Here is a 22,471-nt window from a genome sequence, read left to right on the forward strand (position 1 = left end):
TGCCGTAGGGCACTCATTGGCGCCCGCGGCACCGCCCCCTCGCCTTCGCCTCACGTAGCTTCTCTAGCGCGCATACGCGGCGCGTGCCCACGCCCTCCGCCTCCTCCCCGGGCCTAGGGCGCAGGCGCGCGCAAGCTCCGCGGGCCCGGTAGGCTGGGGGCGGGGGGAGAAGTAGGGGAAGGGAGTGGGGGTTGGGTGTCTGGTCTGGTGAGTAGACGGCTGTGAGGCAAGGAAGCGCGAAGGTCTGGCTGCCGGGCAGGTGAACTCTGCACGGGGTCTAGGGCCCGCGGAAGGGTTCAGAACCGAGTCAGCGCGCCTTGCGAGCAGGATTCGCGCCGGTGAGACCCAGAGGTTCTCAGGGGGCGAAGCCCCGGCCTAGGCCCCGCGGAAATGCCCAGCTGCGGTGCTTGTACTTGCGGCGCAGCGGCCGCCCGGTTCATCACCTCCTCACTCGCCTCCGCGCAGAGAGGTAACGAAATAGTGCCACTCCTGAGCCCTCAGCCTAGGGGAAGGGGGTGGACTGGCCGGGGGCGGTGGGGTCCCTGGGAGGGCATGAGGCCTGCTGCTCCCGGGGAGTGTGAAGGAATGGGCAGCGCTTCGCCCGGCACCCACTACTTTCCCCGTGGAATGGGGCTCTGCCAACCTCTGGAGCAGCCGTTTCTCGAATTGGAAGTAAACTCCTTCCCACGCGTCTTCCTGCGCGCTTTCAGGCCTGCTGACTTGGGGGCCGGAATGCGGCCAGTTCGTAGAAACCCTGAAAGAGGCACAAAATGCTCCTCTTATTAAAAAATGTCTCCAGATCCCACTCAGCCCTGCCTGGGACCGCCGCCTGCCCCGGCCGCGGCTCTTCTTCCGCAGCCTGGCCGGGATCCCCCTTGGGCCCGTTGGGGGCTCCAGGAGGGGCTCGGCTGAGGGGCTGTCCCTGCTAGGGTCCCCTAGGACTCAGGGCACCCAGCTGACCGTCCCGGACGCAAGCCGCGCGGTACCGGAGATGTTACTGTCACTGTGCGGCCCAGACACTGGGACATAAACAAGGTTCACAATATTTCCCGGCGTCAGGCAAGCCCCGGGGCACTCAGGACAGCGGCGGGGGAGATGGGGAGAGGAGTTGGTTCGGAAGTCTTTGGGTGTTTCAGCAGTCCTTGGCTGGCTTTCCCGACTTGACCGGGAGGTAGTTTCCTAAGAGTGGCACGTGTTGTTTACCTTTCCTTTCTGTTCATCTGAAGCTGTGAAAGAATGGCGCTCCAACCAAGAGAGTCTGGAAAATAAACTTTTTTTCTCTTCCTCAAATCTATGGATGTCAGACCACGAGGCTAGATTCTGTTACAATCACTGACTTCTAGACAAATTCTTTTTATTTTGACTTACCGGTTCTTGACATTTGGATGGATTTTTAAAAAGGTCCCTTTTATCTAATTTTTAAACCAATTATAAAATCCTTATTATTTACTAAATGTATCTTCCAGTTTCTTTACTACACAAGGAGGGATTGAATGAGGTAACGTGGGCAGAAGCATTTTGTAAAATGATACATAAATGTAAGAGAGTGAATTTAATCCTAAATCATTGTTAAGCCTCAACCAGTAGATGTCCCGATTCCAGGAATTCGATTTGCAAATACTTTAAAGTGTTTTTTTAATCCATTTATGTGACATATATTAATATTTGTCGAGGGCCCACTGTGTGCCAGGTCTTTTAGTGCTGGAGGTAAGAGTGGTGAATAAGTCCTCACCCTCATGTTTAAATCTAGTGGAGTAGACAAAGAATAATACAGTTTCCAGTGGGTGGATGAAGTATGTGTGTGTTCTCTTTGGGCAGGGACGGCTTCTTTGAAAGTGTTCTTGATCTGTTCTAGCCAAGAGTCCGTGAACACTTGAATCATAGGAGATAGGCAGTTTTTTTTTTTTATTTTCAAAACGACTGGTTTCTTTCTTCTTTTCTTTTCCTTCCCTCCTTCCTGTCTTTCCTTCCTTTCTTTCTTTCCTTCCTTTGTTTCTTTCCGTCTTTTTTTTTTTTTTTTTTTTGAGACAGAGTCTTGCTCTGTCACCCAGGCTGGAGTGCAGTGGCGCAATCTTGGCTCATTGCAAGCTCCACCTCCCGGGTTCACGCCATTCTCCTGCCTCAGCCTCCCGAGTAGCTGGGACTACAGGCACCCGCCACCACGTCTGGCTAATTTTTTGTATTTTTAGTAGAGACGGGGTTTCACCATGTTAGCCAGGATGGTCTCGATCTCCTGACCTCGTGATCCACCCGTCTTGGCCTCCCAAAGTGCTGGGATTACAGGCGTGAGCCACCTCCCCTGGCCTTTTTCTGTCTTTCTTGATGGAATCTGGTCTGTTACCCAGGCTGGAGTGCAGTAGCACGATCTGGGCTCTCTACAACCCCTCCTGGGTTCAAGCGATTCTCCTACCTCAGCCTCCCAAGGAAGCTGGGATTACAGGTCTGCACCACCACGCCCAACTAATTTTTATATTTTTAGTAGAGACGGGGTTTTGCCATGTTTGTCAGGCTGGTCTCCAACTCCTGGACCGCAGGTGATCCACCTGCCTCGGCCTCCCAAAGTGCTGGGATTACAGGCGTGAGCCACGGCACCTGGACTAGTATTTCTTTTTAAAAACAGTTGTTCTGAAATTTAGAAAGCTTTGTTTGTATGATAAAGTTCTGTAAATAGTGAGACTTAAATGGTGTTTTCTGATTCCTGCCAGATAATCTGGTGAAACATACTTTACAGAAATACTTCTCTTTTTTGGCTTTCAGAGCTTCTTCACCTGAGGTTTACAGGCCCCCAAAGGGTCTTTGGATAGAATTCAGAGGTTCTGTGAACTTTATTTTCACTAAGCTCTAGCTGAAACATAAGATTTCCTTGGCCTATGAATGTTGGCAACACATCCACAGTAGTCTTAGAAGTGTCTGTGAATTTGTCATCAATCAAAATCAGAAATATTTTCATATCACATTATAGTTGTTGATATTTCAGAATATTGTTCATACTTTTTGCTACTTTGAAATCAGTAATTATTTTAAAAGCTGTTAGATCTTATTTAATTTTGCTTGTTAATAAAGAGGAACATTTAAAAAAATTTTTTGATAACTACTTCTTTATAATTTGTTTTCTTTGTTATGTATTTTTTTTTACACATTTAAAAATATTATTCTGAGAAGAGATCCATTTGGAGGCTTCACCAGACTGCTCAAGGGGTTCATGGCACAAAAAGTGCCAGAAACCCCAATTAGTTTGCTACAGAGCTTTATCATTTTTATGAGAATTTTATGATTGGTGAATGGTCATTGTGATTGCATCTGACACTCTCCCTCAATTTTTTTTTTTTTTTTTTTTTTTTGAGACGAGTCTCACGCTGTTGCTCAGGCTGGAGTGCAGTGGTGCCATCTCTGCTCGCTGCAACCTCCGCTTCCCGGATTCAAGTGATTCTCCTGTTTCAGCCTCCCGGGTAGCTGGGACTACAGGCGCATGCCACCATGCCCAGCTAATTTTTTGTATTTTTAGTAGAGATGTGGTTTCACCATATTAGCCAGGATGGTCTCGATCTCCTGACCTCGTGATCCTCCTGCCTCGGCCTCCCAAAGTGCTGGGATTACAGGAATGAGCCACTGCACCCGGCCCCCTCAATTACTTTTTCTAAGCCTACTTTTGAGATTGATACTTTATTTATTTATTTATTTATTTATTTATTTACTTATTTTGAGACAGAGCCTTGCTCTGTTGCCCAGGCTGGTGTACAGTGGCACAATCTCCGCTCACTGCAACCTCTGCCTCGTTCAAGCGATTCTCCTGCCTCAGCTTCCCAAATAGCTGGGATTACAGGTGCCTGTCATCACGCCTGGCTACTTTTTGTATTTTTGGTAGAGACGGGGTTTCACCATGTTGGCCAGGCTGGTCTTAAACTCCTGACCTCAAGTGATCCACCCACCTCAACCTCCCAAAGTGCTGGGTGGGATTACAGGTGTGAAGCACCGCACCTGGCTCCTTCAATTTTTTTTATTGTGGCAAGATACATGTAAGATTTACACAACTTAACTATTTTTAGTGTATAGTTCCGTAGTATTAGGTACATTGATATTGTGCAGCCATTGTCCATCACCTTGTAAAACTGAAGCTCTGTACCCATTAAAACAATAACTCTCCATTTTCCCCAACCCTCAGGAAGCACCATTCTGCTCACTGTCTCTATGATTTTGCCTTCTAAGTACCACATGTAAGTGGAATAACACAATTTTTTAAATAATTTTTTTTTTTTTTTGAGACAGAGTCTCCCTCTGTTGCCCAGGCTGGAGTGCAGTGGCACGATCTTGGCTCACTGCAACCTCCGCCTCCTAGGTTCAGGCAATTCGCCTGCCTCAGCCTCCTGAGTAGCTGGGATTACAGACACCTGCTAGCACACCCAGCTAATTTTTGTGTTTTTAGTAGACAGGGTTTTACCATGTTGGCTAGCCAGGCTGGTCTCGAACTCTGGGATTACAGGCATGAGCCACTGCGCCTGGCCTTAAAGAACATTTGAAGTTTGTTTCCACTGTTACAGATTTTTTTTTTTTTTTTTTTTTGAGGCACAGTCTTGCTCTGTCGCCCAGGCTGGAGTGCAGTGGCCGGATCTCAGCTGACTGCAAGCTCCTCCTCCCGGGTTCCCGCCATTCTCCTGCCTCAGCCTCCCAAGTAGCTGGGACTACAGGCGCCCACCACCTCGCCCGGCTAGTTTTTTGTATTTTTAGTAGAGACGGGGTTTCACTGTGTTCGCCAGGATGGTCTCGATCTCCTGACCTTGTGATCCGCCCGTCTGGGCCTCCCAAAGTGCTGGGATTACAGGCTTGAGCCACCGCGCCCGGCCTTTTTTTTTTGAGATGGAGTCATGCTCTGTCACCCAGGCTGGAGTGCGGTGGCACAACCTCAGTTTGCTGCAACCTTTGCCTCCTGGGTTCAAGCGATTCTCCTGCCTCAGCCTCCAGAGTAGCTGGGATTACAGGAGCCCACCACCACGCCTGGCTAATTTTTTTCTTATTTTTGGTAGAGACAGAGTTTCACCATGTTGGCCAGGCTGGTTTTGAACTCCTGACCTCAAGTGATCCGCCCACCTCGGCCTCCCAAAATGCTAGGATTACAGCGGTGAGCCACCACACCTGGCCCAGATAGTATTCTTACATAATAACAGATGAGTTCCTGTCAGATGTTTATTCTCATTGGTAGAAATAATAAGAATATAGGGCATAAATGGCCTTTTTAAAAATCTTACAGGTGAGGCAGATGTTGAACTCCATTCAAACTTTAAAAAAGCCACATATTATTATGACGTGGGTGATCTTACCTTACTTCCAAAGGACACATACAGAAAGAAACACCTTTATTTATCTAGAATCTTTCAGAGCCTCAGACCTGGCCTGTTTTTGAAAGGACTTTGCCTCTGTTGGTGTCATTATTTTCTCTCAGTTTATACTACTGCTGTGAAAATGATAGCTTTTTTTCAACCTCCTTTATGCTCAAGGAATTGTTGTTTCCAGGGAATTTATTGAGGCATATCTATATTTGATGTAGATTTCCTTTTATTCTCAGGTATTTCTGGTGGTCGCATTCATATATCAGTTTTAGGAAGGCTTGGGACATTTGAAACTCAGATTCTGCGAAGAGCTCCTCTTAGATCCTTTACAGAAACACCAGCATACTTTGCCTCAAAAGATGGGATAAGTAAAGATGGTTCTGGAGATGGAAATAAGGTAATTATTTTATCTTATTGGCACCTGTATACATTTTGAGTTCCCTCCTTTAAAAAAATGTAATAGTACTGTCTGTTACTGGCTTATATGTTTTCTGTAGGCAATATGAGATAGCTAAAATGATCTGAAGAATTTTATGTAATTAGATGTTTCATTTTGAACCTTAAAATACTTTTATAAGCATTGCACATAGTAAGCAGTAATTAAAATTTCTAACACCCCAAAGTAGTAAAGAAGTGTCATTAAATGACTGTTAGTCAGTAGGATTGAATTAGGAATAGCCATCATTTCCTGCTTTCATATAACTCTTATAACTTGTGACAGTATAAACCTCACTTTATCCTCTACCTAAAATTTCAGATTTGTGGTATAACTTAATGTTGGGCTACTCTGGTAGCGTAAAAATTTCAGATTTCTGGTACAACTTTATGTTGTAGCTAGCAAGTAGATGATTGGTAGTTGTATTGAGTCAGTGACTTACCGTTTTTTTCATTATGTCAATTTGACTAACACTTGAATTAATTTTATATGTTAAACAAAATGTGAGGCACTTACATATCCATACTTAATCTTAACAGTGACTCTCTGATGTGGGTAAAATTATTCCCATTTTAGAGATGAGAAAAGTTAGATCTAAGAATAGTCAGAGTCACTACCTACCATGATAATAACTCCTGGTTCAATTTCATTGAAATGTAGTTTTTTCCCTTAGTAAATTTTCTAGTGCCTGAGTCATTGAATGAAAGCTATTTATTATATATGTTGGCACATGTTATATAAAAGAGGACTACAGATATACATGTATTTACTAGAACTGATTTGATTTTTGAAGTAAATAGATCTTCTGACACCAGAAATAGTAGGATTATATTAATAATTTCATCCTAGAAATTTAGAAAATTATAAAATTAATTACAAACAGTATTGTTTATATTTAAGTTGGTTGCCTGAAACTAATAATTGACACTCTTCTTTTTGTCTCCTTCATAAACATTAGAAATCAGCAAGTGAAGGAAGTGGTAAGAAATCAGGCTCTGGGAATTCTGGGAAAGGTGGAAACCAGCTGCGCTGTCCTAAATGTGGCGACTTGTGCACACATGTAGAGACCTTTGTGTGTAAGTATTACATCTTCTACTGCTCTTTTTTCCCTACATTTTCTATAAATTATTAAATGTATAAAAATATGTAAATTATGTAAAATTTATAAATACAGGCCAGGCACAAATGGCTCATGCCTATAATCCCAGCACTTTGGAAGGTGGAGATGGGAGGATCCCTTGAGCTAGGAGTTCAAGACCTGCCTGGGCAACATGTTGAGACAACTATCTTTACAAAAAAAAAAAAAGAAAGGCCAGATAAGGTGGTGCATACCTGTAGTCATGATCATGCCACTGTACCCCATCCTGGGTGACAGAGACCCTGTCTCCAAAAAATATATATATATATATGTATGTACGTATATAAAATATATATAAATTGTATTAAATGTGTAGAAATATGGATTATATGAAATAGATAAATTAATGTGACTTTGTATGTTACATAAATTATATATAAATTGTATGAGCTTACCTGATTCTCTCTTATGTTCACCGTATACTAGAAAATTCCCAGGACTGGTATTACTTTGTGCTGTTGTGTAAGAGATAATTTAAGAAAAATATTTTCTTCTTTATTTTGCTTACTTGTGTTTATTTCAGATTGGATTTTGTGAATTTCTGGATGTGATCATTAGGCTATAGGAGAACCAGGACTTATTTATTGTGTATTACTACATTCTTCAAATACATATTGAGTATCACATGGCTGGGAAGGCTAGTCATTCATATATTAAGGTAATTTCCCTTAGTACTTACCAAAGGAGGTAAGCCCTCAATTCTGGGAAGCATCTGATAATTATTAATGATTCAGACACTCAGAGAAGGAAGAAATCAGGGCTGGGCACAGTGACTCACACCTGTAATCCCAGCACTTTTGGAGTCTGAGGTAGGCAGATTGCTTGAGTCCAGAAGTTCAAAACCAGCCTGAGCAACATGGCAAAACCCCATATGTATTAAAAAAAATTTAAAAAATTAGCCAGGCCTGGTGGTGCATGGCTATAGTTCCAGCTACTTAGGGACTGAGATATGAGGATCGCTTGAGTCCAGGAGGTGAGGCTGCAGCGAGCCAGCCATTGAACTCCAGCCTCAGTGACAAAGCGAGACCCTGTCTCAAAAAAAGAAAAAAAGAAGGGAAAAAATCAACTGTCCTGCTTTTGCTGTTAGTGTCAGTAACTCTCTGAAATGCAAAGATTCTCCTACAGATATTTTCATTAATGAATCAAATAATCAAAAAACTCATTACTTACATGACTTAGAGTTAGTGGTAATGAATTGTACCACCATGTCAGCCTTCCTCTACGATCCAGTTGAAGAAAACTTCAAGATTGTAAGACTTCAGTGTCTGATGGTTGGCTAGAGAGTATTCTCTATCTCCTAATCCTAATATTGAGACTTTGGTTACAATTTCACACTTACCATTAACAGTAATTGGCCACCATATGAAAAGGTACTAGATGTAGTATATTTTTATGTACTGGAAAGACTTAAAGTAGCTCCATCCCATAGCTGGAACATTAGGGGTTCTGAACAAAATTTAATTTGGATCACAACATAAAATGAAAGTGGGCCGGGCACAGTGACTCACACCAGTAATCACAGGACTTTGGGAGTCCAAAGCAGGCTGATCACTTGTGGTCAGAAGTTTGAGACCAGCCTGCTCAACACGGTGAAACACCATCTCTACTAAAAATACAAAAATTAGCCGGGCGTGGTGCCATGCATCTGAAGTCCCAGCTGTTTGGGAGGCTGAGACCGGAGAATCGCTTGAACCTGGGAGTTGGAGGTCTTGGTGAGCCAAAATCACACCACCACACACACTCCTCCAGCCTGGGCAACAGAGCAAAACTCTATCTCAAAAAAAAAAAAATGGTAGAACTGGATGATAAAACCTTCTAAACAAATTTGATGTGATATAATAAAATTATACAGAGGCTGAAAATTGCTTAATTTATGAGGTCAGTGTCTCCTATTTTAACCAAGAAATTTTCCTCCTTTTTTTTCTTCAAAGAAACATTTCAACCTTTACAGACCTAAAGAATACTTTCTTGCCAGGCGCAGTGGCTTATGCCTGTAATCCCAGCACTTTGGGAGCCTGAGGTAGGCAGATCACCTGAGGTCAGGCATTCGAGACCAGCCTGGCCAACGTGGTGAAACCCCATCTCTACTAAAAATACAAAATTAGCTGGGCGTGATGGTGGGCAACTATAATCCCAGCTACTTGGGAAGCTGAGGCATGAGAATTGCTTGAACCCAGGAGGCAGAGGCTGCAGTGAGCCGAGATCACACCACTGTACTCTAGCCTGGGAAACGAGTGAAACTTCGTCTCAAAAAAAAAAAAGAATAATTTCTTAGAGTATACAAGGAAAGAAACTAATATTTAATAAATGCCAACATATATAGTTTTGTTCTTGGAACCTTAATTTTGCCAAAACAAAGAGTATTCTCCTTTTTATAAATGAAGAAACTGAGATTTAGCAAGTTTAAGTAACTCATTCAAGGTCACATAGCAGTGAAGATTTGCTATTCAGAAATTCCTATATCATACATTTCTACCATCTGGAGATTCTTTAGGAGTAAACTAGCTCCTCTTGGGATTAAATTTATTTTTCTTCTATGCATTCTTTCCAAAACTTGCCAGGTTGTATTAGTCACTAAAGGTGACTGTTAAACTTAGAGATTTCCAAACTCCTTCCCTAGAGATTAAGATTCTGTAGATGTGGGATGGGGCCCTACAATCTGTATATTAGTAGTATCTGTATATTATTAGTTAGACCAAGTGTGGAAATACTATAGTGTAATCACTTCAAGGCTGAGGCCTGTTTGCTTTGAGAATTCTAACTGGGAGTGGTGATATGGGAGTAGAAAATGTGGAAGGGAAGAATGAAAAAAAGAGCACACACTTAAATGTACACAATAAGCAAATGTGTTGATTCAGACATCGCTAGGCTCAGAAAATATGCAGGTGATCATGACACCGTCCCTGTCCTCTGTAACTATTTGTAGGCCCTAGCAGTGCAGTAAGCCCCTCCTCCCTTAGTTTTGCGTACCCATATTAAAAGTCTTTTCAGAATGCATCCTTTTGAATCCTTCTGTGTCTGATCATTAAAAGTTGGGTCTTGGCCGGGCGCGGTGGCTCAAGCCTGTAATCCCAGCACTTTGGGAGGCCGAGACGGGCGGATCGCGAGGTCAGGAGATCGAGACCATCCTGGCTAACACGGTGAAACCCCGTCTCTACTAAAAATACAAAAACTAGCCGGGCGAGATGGCGGGCGCCTGTAGTCCCAGCTACTCGGGAGGCTGAGGCAGGAGAATGGCGTAAACCCGGGAGGCGGAGCTTGCAGTGAGCTGAGATCCGGCCACTGCACTCCAGTCCGGGCAACAGAGCGAGACTCCGCCTCAAAAAAAAAAAAAAAAAAAAGTTGGGTCTTCACAGTCCTAAAGAGAGTTTTATTTGATCTCAGGTTGCTAACAGGTTGAGCTTCCATAGTTTGAAAATCTGGAATTCAAAATGCTCCAAAATCCTAAACTTGTGAGTGCATCATGATGCTTAAAGGAAATGCTCCATTGGAGCATTTCAGATTTCACGTAGGGGTGCTTAACCAGTGCATTTCTGCAAATATTCCAAAACCTGAAAACATTTGAACTCTGAAACACTTCTGGTCCCATGCATTTTGGTTAAGGGATACTCAGCCTGCCTTTTTGTTTGTTTCTATTATTTTTTTGAGACAGTTTTGCTGTTCTCACGCAGGCTGGAGTGCAGTGGCACGATCTTGGCTCACTGCAACTTCTGCCACCTAGATTCAAGTGCCAGCCCCAGGTGCCTCAGCCTTCCAAGTAGCTAGGATTACAGGTGCCCACCACCAGGCCAGGCTAATTTTTGTGTTTTTGGTAGAGATAGGGTTTCACCTTGTTGACCAGGCTGGTCTGGAATTCCTGACCTCAGATGATTCACCCGCCTCGGCCTCCCAAAGTGCTGGCATTACAGGTGTGAGCCACCACACCCAGTCTGCATTTTGTTTAAGTCTGCATTTATTTGGATACTAGTTCGTAAACATCTTTTTATATGCTTTTTGGTCACTTGTGATTCTTTTGTGAATGGCCTGTTTAGGTAATTGTCTACTTTTTTGTAATTTTTTTTTTTTTTTTTTTTTTTGAGACGGAGTCTCACTGTATCTCCCAGGCTGGAGTGCAGTGGCGCCATCTCGGCTCACTGCAAGCTCCGCCTTCCGGGTTTACGCCATTCTCCTGCCTCAGCCTCCCAAGTAGCTGGGACTACAGGCGCCTGCCACCTCGCCTGGCTAGTTTTTTTTTTTTTTGTATTTTTTAGTAGAGACAGGGGTTTCACCATGTTAGCCAGGATGGTCTCGATCTCCTGACCTTGTGATCCGCCCGTCTTGGCCTCCCAAAGTGCTGGGATTACAGGCTTGAGCCACCGCGCCCGGCCTGCTTTTTTGTATTTTTAATGACTTGAGGAATGCATATATCCATCCTCCTTTATGAGAAAAGAATAGACCCTTACAGATGGAGCTAAAGTTCTATAACGTATCTTCATTGAACTTGTGATTTTTTTTAAAGTATAAATAGCATATTCATGTTTTCGCAAATTGCTTGTTTTCAGTATACAATGTTTTGAGAGCTGTGTATGTTAATGCAGTTGACTCTTGAACAGTGGGTTTGAATTGCTCGGGCCCACTTATACCTAGCTTTTATTTGGCCAGACACATATGGCCAGCATATATGAGGAGCTAACTTCATATATGTGGGTTCCACAGGGCCAACTGCAGGACTTGAGTATGCATGGATTTGGTTATATGTGGGTGGTCCTAGAACTAGTCTCCTACATGGGCCTTGGGACAGCTGTACATTGGGCCTAGTCCTTTCCTTTTAAAAATTTGTTTGAGATATCATCATTCATATACCATGCAATTCATCTTCAGTGGTTTTAAAATATTTACCAAGTTGTGGCCCGGCACGGTGGCTCACACCTGTAATCCCAGCACTTTGAGAGGCCGAGGCGGGCAGATGACGAGGTCAGGAGTTCGAGACCAGCCTGACCAACATAGTGAAACCTCATCTCTACTAAAAATACAAAAATTAGCCGGGCTTGGTAGCAGCCACTTGTAATCCCAGCTGCTTGGGAGGCTGAGACAGGAGAATTGCTTGAACCCGGGAGGCGGAGGTTGCAGTGAACCTAGATCACGCCACTGCACTCCAGCCTGGGTGACAGAGCAAGACTCTGTCTCAAAAAAAAAAAAAAAAAAAAAGGCCAGGAGCGGTGGCTCATGCCTGTAATCCCAGCACTTTGGGAGGCCAAGGTGGGCGGATGACAAGGTGTGAAGATGGAGACCATCCTGGCTAACACGGTGAAACCCTGTCTCTACTAAAAATACAAAAAATTAGCCTGGTGTGGTGGCGCACGCCTGTAATCCCAACTACTCAGGAGACTGAGGCAGGAGAATCTCTTGAACCCAGGAGGCGGAAGCTGCAGTGAGCTGAGATCTCACCACTGCACTCCAGCCTGGGTGACAGAGAAAGACTTCGTCTTGTCTCAAAAAGACAAAAAAGATATTACCAGGTCGAATGATCATCTCCACTATCTAATTCCAGAACATTTTTCATCATCCCAGAAAAAAACTCCATAGCCCTTAGTCACTCTCCACCCTTCCCCCCTCCTAGCCCTGTTAACTATTAACTACTTTCTCTATCAATAGATTTGTCTACTCTGTATATCTCATACAATGTAATTATATGCTATGTGGCATTTCATATCAGCCTTCTTTTCTTTAGCTTAATGTTTTCAAAGTTTATCCAGGTTGCAGCATATATCAGTATTTCATTGCTTTTTGTGGCTGAATAATATTTCATTGTTTAGACATTCATCAGGTGATGGACATTTAGATTGTTTCTACTTGTTGGCTGTTCTAAATAATGCTCCTGTGAACATCTATGTACAAGTTTTTGTATGGACATATGTTTCTAATTCTCTTGGGTATATGTTTAGGATTGGAATTGCTGGGTCATGTGGTAACTGTTTAGTTTCTAAAGAATTGCCAAACTCTTTTCCATAGCACCTGTACCATTCTACAATCTGACCAGCAATATGAGGGTTCCAGTTTCTCCACATCCTTTTTACCACTTGTCTTTCTTTTTTCTTTTTGAGACAGAATCTCGCTCCGTCACCAGGTTGGAGTACAGTGGCATAATCTCGGCTCACTGCAACCTCCACCTCCCAGGTTCAAACAATTCTCCTGTCTCAGCCTCCCAAGTAGCTGGGATTATAGGTGCCTACCATCACACGCAGCTAATTTTTGTATTTTTAGTAGAGACGGGGTTTCACCATATTGGTCAGGCTGATCTCGAACTCCTGACCTCAGGTGATCTTCCTGCCTCAGACTCCCAGAATGTTGAGATTACAGGCATGAGCCACTGTGCCCAATCTGTCTTTCTTTATTCATAGTGGACATGAAGTGGTATCTCATCATGGGCCTCTTTTGATTTTGTTTTTAGAAACAGGGTCTTACTCTGTCACCCAGGCTTTAATGCGGTAGCGCAATCATAGCTCATAGTAGCCTCACTTTCTGTGTTCAAGTTGTCCTCCCATGTCAGCATCTTGAATAGCTGGGACTACAGGCACATGCCACCCCAGAGACAGGGTCTCATTTATGTTGCCCAGGCTGGTCGCGAACTCCTGGGATCAGGTAATTCTCCTGCCTTGGCTTCCCAAAGTGCTGGGATTTTGTGCTACCTCCGGGGATTCACTGTAGTTTTGATTTGCATTTCCCTGATGACTAATGATGTTAATCTTTTCTTATGTTTATTGGTCATTTGTCTGTCTTCTTTGGAGAAGTGTCTATTTAAATCCTTTGTCTTTCTTCCTCCCCGCCCCCCACCCCAGGCGCAGTTTCATTTATTGCTCAGGCTGGAGTGCGGTGGCACAATCTTGGCTCACTGCAATTTCCACCTCCCGGGTTCAAGCAGTTCTCTGCCTCAGACTCCTGAGTAGCTGGGATTACAGGTGCCCACTACCACGCCTGGCTAATTTTTTTGTACTTTTAGTAGAGATGGGGTTTCACCATCTTGGCCAGACTGGTCTTGAACTCCTGTGACCTTGTGATCCGCCCACCTCAGCTTCCCAAACCAACAAAATTTTATATAAAGCAATATAGGATACTTGTAGTAGCTGTTTAAAGGAAAGAATTTGTCTCCTGGTAACTTAATAAAATTAGATTTTTCCCCCTTGCTTTTGGAGTGAAAATGCATGGTGAAAATTGGCCAGGCACGGTGGGAGCTCATGCCTGTAATCCCAGCAGTTTGGAAGGCTGAGGTGGGTGGATCACCTGAGGTCATGCGTTCGAGACCAGCCTGGCCAACATGGAGAAACCCCGTCTCTACTGAAAATACAAAATTAGCTGGACGTGGTGGTGCATGTCTATAATCCCAGCTACTTAGGAGACTGAGGCAAGAGAATCACTTGAACCCAGGAGGTGGAGGTTGTGGTAAGCTGAGATCGTGCCATTGCACTCCAGCCTGGGCAACGAGAGCGAAACCTTGTCTCAAAAAAAAAGTGCATTGCAATGCTTGTATTTTTTTCCCCCAAAATAGCGTTTTGATAAATAACATTGAATCCTTGAATTTTGGGGATATGTTGAAAATATGTCAATGTAAAATTGTATTGCAAATATTCAAGTCAAATTTAAGCAACCTTTCAACAATAAGCAAAGAGGAATGTGATTTGTTGGTGTTTAATCCTTTTCCTTTTGACCTAATTTCCTTAGAGAAATATTTTGTACTTGTGCTCTCAGGCCAGATTTTCCTGTCACACTGCCTGAACTAGATCAGAGGCTTCTCTGCCCTTTAGTCTTTGCCCTGTTTACCATCAGTAACAATTGTAAACTAGTTCCTCATCATTATACAGGCAGTGACTATCTTTCCCATTGATGAGAAGTGGTGATTATTTACTTAGGCTTGTGTTAGTCACAGATGCTTCAAATAGCTTGATCTTTTTCTTTAGGTAAGCATTTACACGTGATCAGTAAATACGAAACATGGATGAAACCTCTCCTTAAAATTTGCTATTAGAATTTATTCAAAAAAAAATTTTTTTTTTGAGACCGAGTTTCGCTCTGTTGCCCAGACTAAAGTGCAGTGGTGTGATCCCAGCTCACTACTACCTCTGCCTCCCATGTTCAAGCAATTCTTGTGCCTCAAACTCCCCAGTTGCTAGGATTACAGGCACGAGCCAACATGCCTGGCTAATTTGTATATTTTTAGTAACAACAGGGTTTCACTTGTTGGCCAGGCTGGTCTTGAACTCCTTACCTCAAGTGATCCACCTGCCTCAGCCTCCCAGAGTGCTAGGATTATAGATGTGAGCCACCTCCGGCCCAGAATGTGGTTTTTTTTTTTTTTTTTTTTTTTTTTTTGAGACGGAGTCTGGCTCTGTCGCCCAGGCTGGAGTGCGATGGCCGGATCTCAGCTCACTGCTCACTGCAAGCTCCACCTCCCAGGTTCACGCCATTCTCCTGCCTCCGCCTCCCAAGTAGCTGGGACTACAGGCGCCCGCCTCGTCGCCCGGCTAGTTTTTTGTATTCTTTAGTAGAGACGGGGTTTCACCGTATTAGCCAGGATCGTCTCGATCTCCTGACCTTGTGATCCGCCCGTCTCGGCCTCCCAAAGTGCTGGGATTACAGGCTTGAGCCACCGCACCCGGCCCAGAATGTGTTTTTAATTAGTCTTGTGTTTAAGAACAGAAACATGGCCGGGCGTGGTTGCTCACACCTGTAATCCCAGCACTTTTGGAGGCTAAGGCGGCAGATCCACGAGGTCAGAAGATCAAGACCATCCTGGCCAACATGGTGAAACCCCGTCTCTACTAAAAGTACAAATATTAGCTGGGTGTAGTGGCGTGCACCCAGCTACTGAGGCCGAGGCAGGAGAATTGCTTGGACCCAGGAGGCAGAATTTGCAGTGAGCCCAGATCGCAACCACTGCATTCCAGCCTGGGCAACAGAGTGAGACTCCGTCTCAAGAAAAAAAAAAAAAAAGAAGAACAGAAACACAAGAATTGATTGAATTGATAATGAAGTGGTTTTGTTTGTTTTTGAGACAGTCTCACTCTGTTGCCTAGGCTGGAGAATAGTGACCTGGTCTCAGCTCACTGCAACCTCTGCCTCCCGGCTAACCCTCAAGTGATTCTCCTGCTTCAGCCTCCCGGGTGGCTGGGATTACAGGCACCCGCCACCACACCCAGCTGATTTTTGTATTTTTAGTAGAGACGGGGTTTTGCCATGTTGGCCAGGGTGGTCTCGAACTCCTGACCTCAGGTGATCCACCTGCCTCGGCCTCCCACTATGCTGGGATTACAGGCCTGAGCTACCACACCCAGCCTAAAGTTGGTTTTTTAATGTGGAATTGTCTGCTTCTTTCATTTAGTTTGTAAGGACGTAGGTGTCCTTGCTAGTGCAGTTTTTCCTATAATCTGTGGATAGATGTAAATTTGTATTTAAAATTGTCCCAAAGGAAAAAAAATTCCATGAAATTTTTTTTTTCTCTGCAGTTCTTTCTAGTTGGATTACACAAAAATGTATTACTTAGACATACTAGCTTTGTATTTGCCACCTGTATCTATAAGACATTCTCTACCAAATTGCTTTCTGAGGTCCCTGGTTACCATTAGTAGGGTTAGGCTGAGTTAAGCATGTATGTCCAAACCTAACTACTTGGGAGTTGGGAGGATCCCTTGAGAACAGAAGTTTGAGGCCATCCTGGACACACAGCAAGACGCCAGCTCTTAAAAAAAAAAAAAAGTGGCTGGGTACAGTGGCTCACGCCTGTAATCCCAGCACTTCAGGAGGCTGAGGCAGGCAGATCACCTGAGGTCAGGAGTTCGAGACCAGCCTGACCAACATGGTCAAACCCCATCTCTACTAAAAAATACAAAATTAGCCCGGCATGGTGGCACATACCTGTAGTCCCAGCTACTTGGGAGGCTGAGGCAAGAGAATCGCTTGAACCCAGGAGGTGGAGGTTGTGGTGAGCTGAGATCATGCCATCGCACTCCATCCAGCCTGGGCAACAAGAGCAAAAGTCTGTCTCAAAAAAAAAAAAAAAAGGCCGAGCACGGTGGCTTAAGCCTGTAATCCCAGCACTTTGGGAGGCCGAGACAGGCGGATCACAAGGTCAGGAGATCGAGACCATCCTGGCTAACACAGTGAAACCCCATCTCTACTAAAAAAATACAAAAAACTAGCCGGGCAAGGTGGCGGGCACCTGTAGTCCCAGCTACTTGGGAGGCTGAGGCAGGAGAGTGGCCTAAACCCAGGAGGCGGAGCTTGCAGTGAGCTGAGATCCGGCCACTGCACTCCAGCCTGGGCGACAGAGCCAGACTCCATCTCAACAACAACAAAAATAAATGTATATCCATCTGTCTACATCCTGTAACCATATGTTTATTTTTATTTATTTTGTTTATAATAAGAGGGCACGATGGGCACCATCTCAGCTCACTGCTACCTCTACCTCCCAGGTTCAAGCAATTCTCCTGCCTCAGCCTGCTGAGTAGCGGGGTTCATAGGCACTTACCATGCCCAGCTAATTTTTGTATTTTTAGTAGAGACAGGGTTTCACCATGTTGGCCAGGCTGGTCTTGAACTCTTGAGCTTAAGTGATCCACCCGTCTTGGCCCCTCAAAGTGCTGAGATTACAGGCGTAAGCCACTAGGCCCCACCAACATCCTATAACCATGTTTTGAAAAGAAAGATAAGGCTGGCCTCAGTGGGTCACGCCTGTAATCCCAAGCACTTTGGGAGGCCAAGGTGGGAGGGTTACTCGAGTCCAGGAGTTTGAGACCCACCTGGGCAACATCATGAGACCCTGTCTCTACAGAAGATTTTAAAAAGTAGACAGGCCTTGGCCGGGTGCGGTGGCTCACGCCTGTAATCCGAGCACTTTGGGAGGCCGAGGAGGGCGGATGACGTCAGGAGATGGAGAGGCACCTATAGTCCCAGCTACTCGGGAGGCTGAGGCAGGAGAATGGCGTAAACCTGGGAGGCAGAGCTTGCAATGAGCCACTGTCGCGCCACTGCACTCCAGCCTAGGCAACAGAGAGAAACTCCGTCTCAAAAATATAAAAAAAAAAAGTAGGCAGGCGAGGTGGCGCGTGCCTGTAGTCCTGGATACTCAAGGAGGCTGAGGTGGGAGGATTGCTTGAGCTTAGGAGGTCAAGACTGCAGTGAGCAGTGATCATGCCACTGCACTTCAACCTGGGCAACAGAGCAAAACCCTGTCTCAAAAAACAAACAAAAAAAAAGAAAAATAAATCACCTTTAACACAGGATATTCTGTAGCTGATCCATTGGAATTGAGAAATCCTTATAAATGTATTCATCCGCCGGGCACGGTGGCTCAAGCCTGTAATCCCAGCACTTTGGGAGGCCGAGACGGGCGCATCACGAAGTCAGGAGATCGAGACCCTCCTGGCTAACAGGGTGAAAACCCTTCTCTACTAAAAAATACAAAAAACTAGCCGGGCGAGGTGGCGGGCGCCTGTAGTCCCAGCTACTCGAGAGGCTGAGGCAGGAGAATGGCGTAAACCCGGGAGGCGGAGCTTGCAGTGAGCTGAGATCCAGCCACTGCACTCCAGCCTGGGCGACAGAGCGAGACTCCTTCTCAAAAAAAAAAAAAAAAAGAAAGAAAAAGAAAAAAAAAGATAAATGTATTCATCCACTGTGTATCCACAAAAATTTTTTTTTATGCTTTAAGTTCCGTGGTATATGTGCACAACCTGCAGGTTTGTTACATATGTATACATGTGCCACATTAGTGTGCTACACCTGTTAACTTGTCATTTACATTAGGTATATCTCCTAATGCTATCCCTCCCCTCTCCTGCAATCCCATCACAGTCCCTGGTGTGTGATGTTCCCCTTCCTGTGTCCAAGTGTTCTCACTGTTCAGTTCCCACCTATGAGTAAGAACATGGGGTGTTTGGATTTTTGTCCTTGCCATAGCTTGCTCAGAATGACGGTTTCTAGTTTCATCCGTGTCCCTACAAAGGACATGAACTCATCACTGTGTATCCACAGATTTTTTTTTTTTTTTTTTTTTTTTGAGACGGAGTCTCACTCTATAGCCCAGGCTGGAGTGCAGTGGTGTGATCTCAGCTCACTGCAAACTCCGCCTCCTGGGTTCACACCATTCTCCTGCCTCAGCCTCCTGAGTAGCTGGGACTACAGGCACCCACCACCACGCCCGGCTAATTTTTTGTATTTTTAGTAGAGACAGGATTTCACTGTGTTAGCCGGGATGGTCTTGGTCTCCTGACCTCGTGATCCAGCCTTGGCCTCCCAAAGTTCTGGGATTACAGGCGTGAGCCACTGCACCCAGCCAAAAATTTTTTAAAGAAAAAAGAGAAACTCTTTTTATACTCACTTTAAACTGCCTTTGTATTGCTTTCAAAGGCTGCTTGATTATCTTTAAATCAAATCAGTATGACTGAGAAAGCAGTATTTTGTTAGTTTCTTAGTGGTTTTTTTGATCAGAAATAGGAACTAGTGGAGTACAGATAAAATAAAGATACGAAATAATTTTATATATATATGTAGACACACACACACACACACACATTTTTCTTTTTTTCCCCCGAGATGGAATCTTGCTCTGTCTCCCAGGCTAGAGTGCAGTGGCACAATCTCGGCTCACTGCAACCTCCATCTCCTGGGTTCAAGCGATTCTCCTGGCTCAGCCTCCTGAGTAGCTGGGATTACAGGTGTCTGCCACCACGCCCAGCTAATTTTTGTATTTTTAGTAGAGATGGAGTTTCACCATGTTGGCCAGGCTGGTCTCTACTCCTGACCTTAGGTGATCCACCTGCCTCAGTCTCCCAAAGTGCTGGGATTACAGGCATGAGCCACCATGCCCGAAAAACGCTAATGGGTTTAAGAGAATGTAAAGAATACACATTTTTTACATTTTTAGGAGTTAAAATAGATTTCTCTTTCAACTTTTGTGTATGTTTGAAATTTTTTATAATGTTGGAAAAATATATGAATCTTGTATTTTACTTTTAGTATGTTCATTCAAGTATTTCTATAAAATAGGTGATTACTCCGGCCGGGCGCGGTGGCTCAAGCCTATAATCCCAGCACTTTGGGAGGCCGAGACAGGCGGATCACGAGGTCAGGAGATCGAGACCATCCTGGCTAACACGGTGAAACCCCGTCTCTACTAAAAAATACAAAAAACTAGCCGGGCGAGGTGGCGGGCGCCTGTGGTCTCAGCTATTCGGGAGGCTGAGGCAGGAGAATGGCATAAACCCGGGAGGCGGAGCTTGCAGTGAGCTGAGATCCGGCCACTGCACTCCAGCCTGGGTGACAGAGCAAGACTCCGTCTCAAAAAAAAAAAAATAGATGATTACTCCATGTTCTCAAGAAGTTTTAAAATCTTTTTTAGTGGGCCAGGTGCGGTGGCTCACACCTGTAATCCTAACACTTTGAGAGGCCGAGGTGGGCAGATAACAAGGTCAAGATACCGAGACTATCCTGCCCAATATGGTGAAATCCTGTCTCTCCTAAAAATACAAAAATTAGCTGGGCATGATGGTGCATCCCTGTAATCCCAGCTACTTGGGAGGCTGAGGCAGGAGAATCGCTTGAACTCAGGAGGCAGAGGTTGCAGTGAGCCGAGATCGCACCACTGCATTCCAGCCTGGCGACAAGAGTGAGACTCCATCTCCAAAAGAAAAAAAAAATCTTTTTTAGTGAATGGAAAGTTGGAAAAATTTCACCCAATCTTTTAATGAAGTGTGTCACAAAATGAAAGAACCTAATAGAAATGAACAAAAGGTAGTTGACTAAACTCATCTATCTTGGTAGTATACTTCATATATAAATGAGGCTGTTTGTATGGCAAGTAGATGGAATAGTGAGTCTGCTTTTTGTCACGTGCATAGCTTTCATTTACAGTGGAGTCTTTAAGGTTAAACACTATTGGAATTATTTTTTATTTCACTCTACTTACCTCTGTTTTCTTTTACAGCATCCACCCGTTTTGTCAAGTGTGAAAAATGTCATCATTTTTTTGTTGTGCTATCTGAAGCAGACTCAAAGAAAAGCATAATTAAAGAACCTGAATCAGCAGCAGAAGCTGTAAAATTGGCATTCCAACAGAAACCACCACCTCCCCCTAAGAAGGTATAAGTCTTAAGCTCAGTCTTACAAGTATTCTATCTTGAAAAGATTCCATTGCTTCCCTTTCCCAAGTTTACATTGAATCCTAATACTAGTATCTGAACAAGTATTACAGGTTCATAATATGGACCATATGTGGCTAAATTGTTATTGCCTTTTGGAATTTAAATATGGGGTCTGTTGCTTTTTCCCATGTTATGATTACTGTATTTAGTAGCAGTGAAATGTAGCTAGATAATTATTAAAATGTTAACTTGTTAATACCAAGTTAATCTGAAATAATATCTTTACAATAGAGCAAGCAAGTTTTGATTTATTTTTGTTCGTTTGGACCCTTAAATAACACTAGCCTAGGCTGGTCCACTTGACTAGCCTTAAAAAAAAAAAAACCCTATAATTATCTCCCTTAAATTGGTCTATTTTATGGTAAAACAGCCTTCAGTCTAATAATATAAGCGAGTAGTTTTTTCATAGCCAGTGTGCCAGGACTGCTCTGTATAGCACTGTGGCTTTGGTGGTGTGAACTCTTTTTAGAAGCCTCAGGCCAAGTGTGATTTGGTCCTGTGAAACGTAACAGAATGTACCACCAGCTCCATTGGGTACTTGATGTGTGCTTTTTGAGAACTGGGAACCCTTGTACCCTGGCTGTGTGCCTTCTGGCTGTGTCTCAGATGTTTGCACACTTAGATTATTTCTCTTTGCCTCAGTGTATCTTTCTTCTACTGTGTTTGGAAAGCAGTGCATTTGTCTCTACTTCCAAATGTGCTGTGACAGATTTAATGTCATTGGTATAATTTGTAAGGAATAAAGATGTTTAAAACTATAAAAAAATGTATATGGTCAACAACTAAAGAATTTGTCATTAAAAAAATGGAAAATATATTGGACTTTATATTCTGTACGAATTTGTGTAGACTTCAGACATCTGAGTTGAAATTCCAGGCAGTTTAACTATTTTCAGGAGTTTTTGAATTATTCATTTTTTAATCAGGGTTTCACTCTGTTGCCCAGGCTGGAGTGCAGTGGCACACTCATGGTTCACTGTAGCCTTAACTTCCCTGGGCTCAAGTGATCCTCCCACTTCAGCCTCCACAGTAGCTGGGTGCAGGTGTGTGCCACCATGCCCAGCTAATTTCTGTAGAGACAGGGTTTCGCCTTGTTGTCCAGGCTGGTCTGCACCTCCTGGGCTCAAGTGATCCACCCACCTCAGCCTCCCAAAGTGCAGGGATTACAAGCGTGAGCCACCATGCCCGGCAGGAGTTGGTGAATATTAATTCACCAACCCTTTCATTTCTGTTCACTCTCTGGTGAATAAAAAATTTACCCCAGGTTCCAAGCTGTTGGCAATAACCAAGTGTAGAATAGAGCTTTAGCTACTATTAAGAATAGTTTTTAGGGTTGAGCCTGGTGGCTCATGCCTATAATCCCAGCACTTTGGGAAGCCAAGGTAGGAGGATCGCTTGA

General features: G+C 44.1%; 1 protein-coding gene across 3 annotated transcripts in view; it reads left to right on the forward strand.

The window, feature by feature from the left end:
• The first annotated feature begins 1 nt into the window (after window position 1).
• The window catches only part of CLPX (caseinolytic mitochondrial matrix peptidase chaperone subunit X), a 45,868-nt gene continuing 23,398 nt past the window's right edge, over window positions 2-22,471 (forward strand). For all 3 annotated transcript variants that reach the window (XM_033189751.1, XM_033189753.1, XM_033189752.1), the window contains exons 1-4: window positions 2-469; window positions 5,561-5,721; window positions 6,719-6,836; window positions 20,856-21,010. In XM_033189751.1, coding sequence (XP_033045642.1) covers window positions 391-469; window positions 5,561-5,721; window positions 6,719-6,836; window positions 20,856-21,010 — 513 coding nt within the window. In that variant the 5' untranslated portion in view covers window positions 2-390. The remainder of the gene's footprint in view (window positions 470-5,560; window positions 5,722-6,718; window positions 6,837-20,855; window positions 21,011-22,471) is intronic.

Source organism: Trachypithecus francoisi, unplaced genomic scaffold (genome assembly GCF_009764315.1).
Source record: "Trachypithecus francoisi isolate TF-2019V2 unplaced genomic scaffold, Tfra_2.0 Lachesis_group3, whole genome shotgun sequence".
Classification (NCBI taxonomy): domain Eukaryota; kingdom Metazoa; phylum Chordata; class Mammalia; order Primates; family Cercopithecidae; genus Trachypithecus; species Trachypithecus francoisi.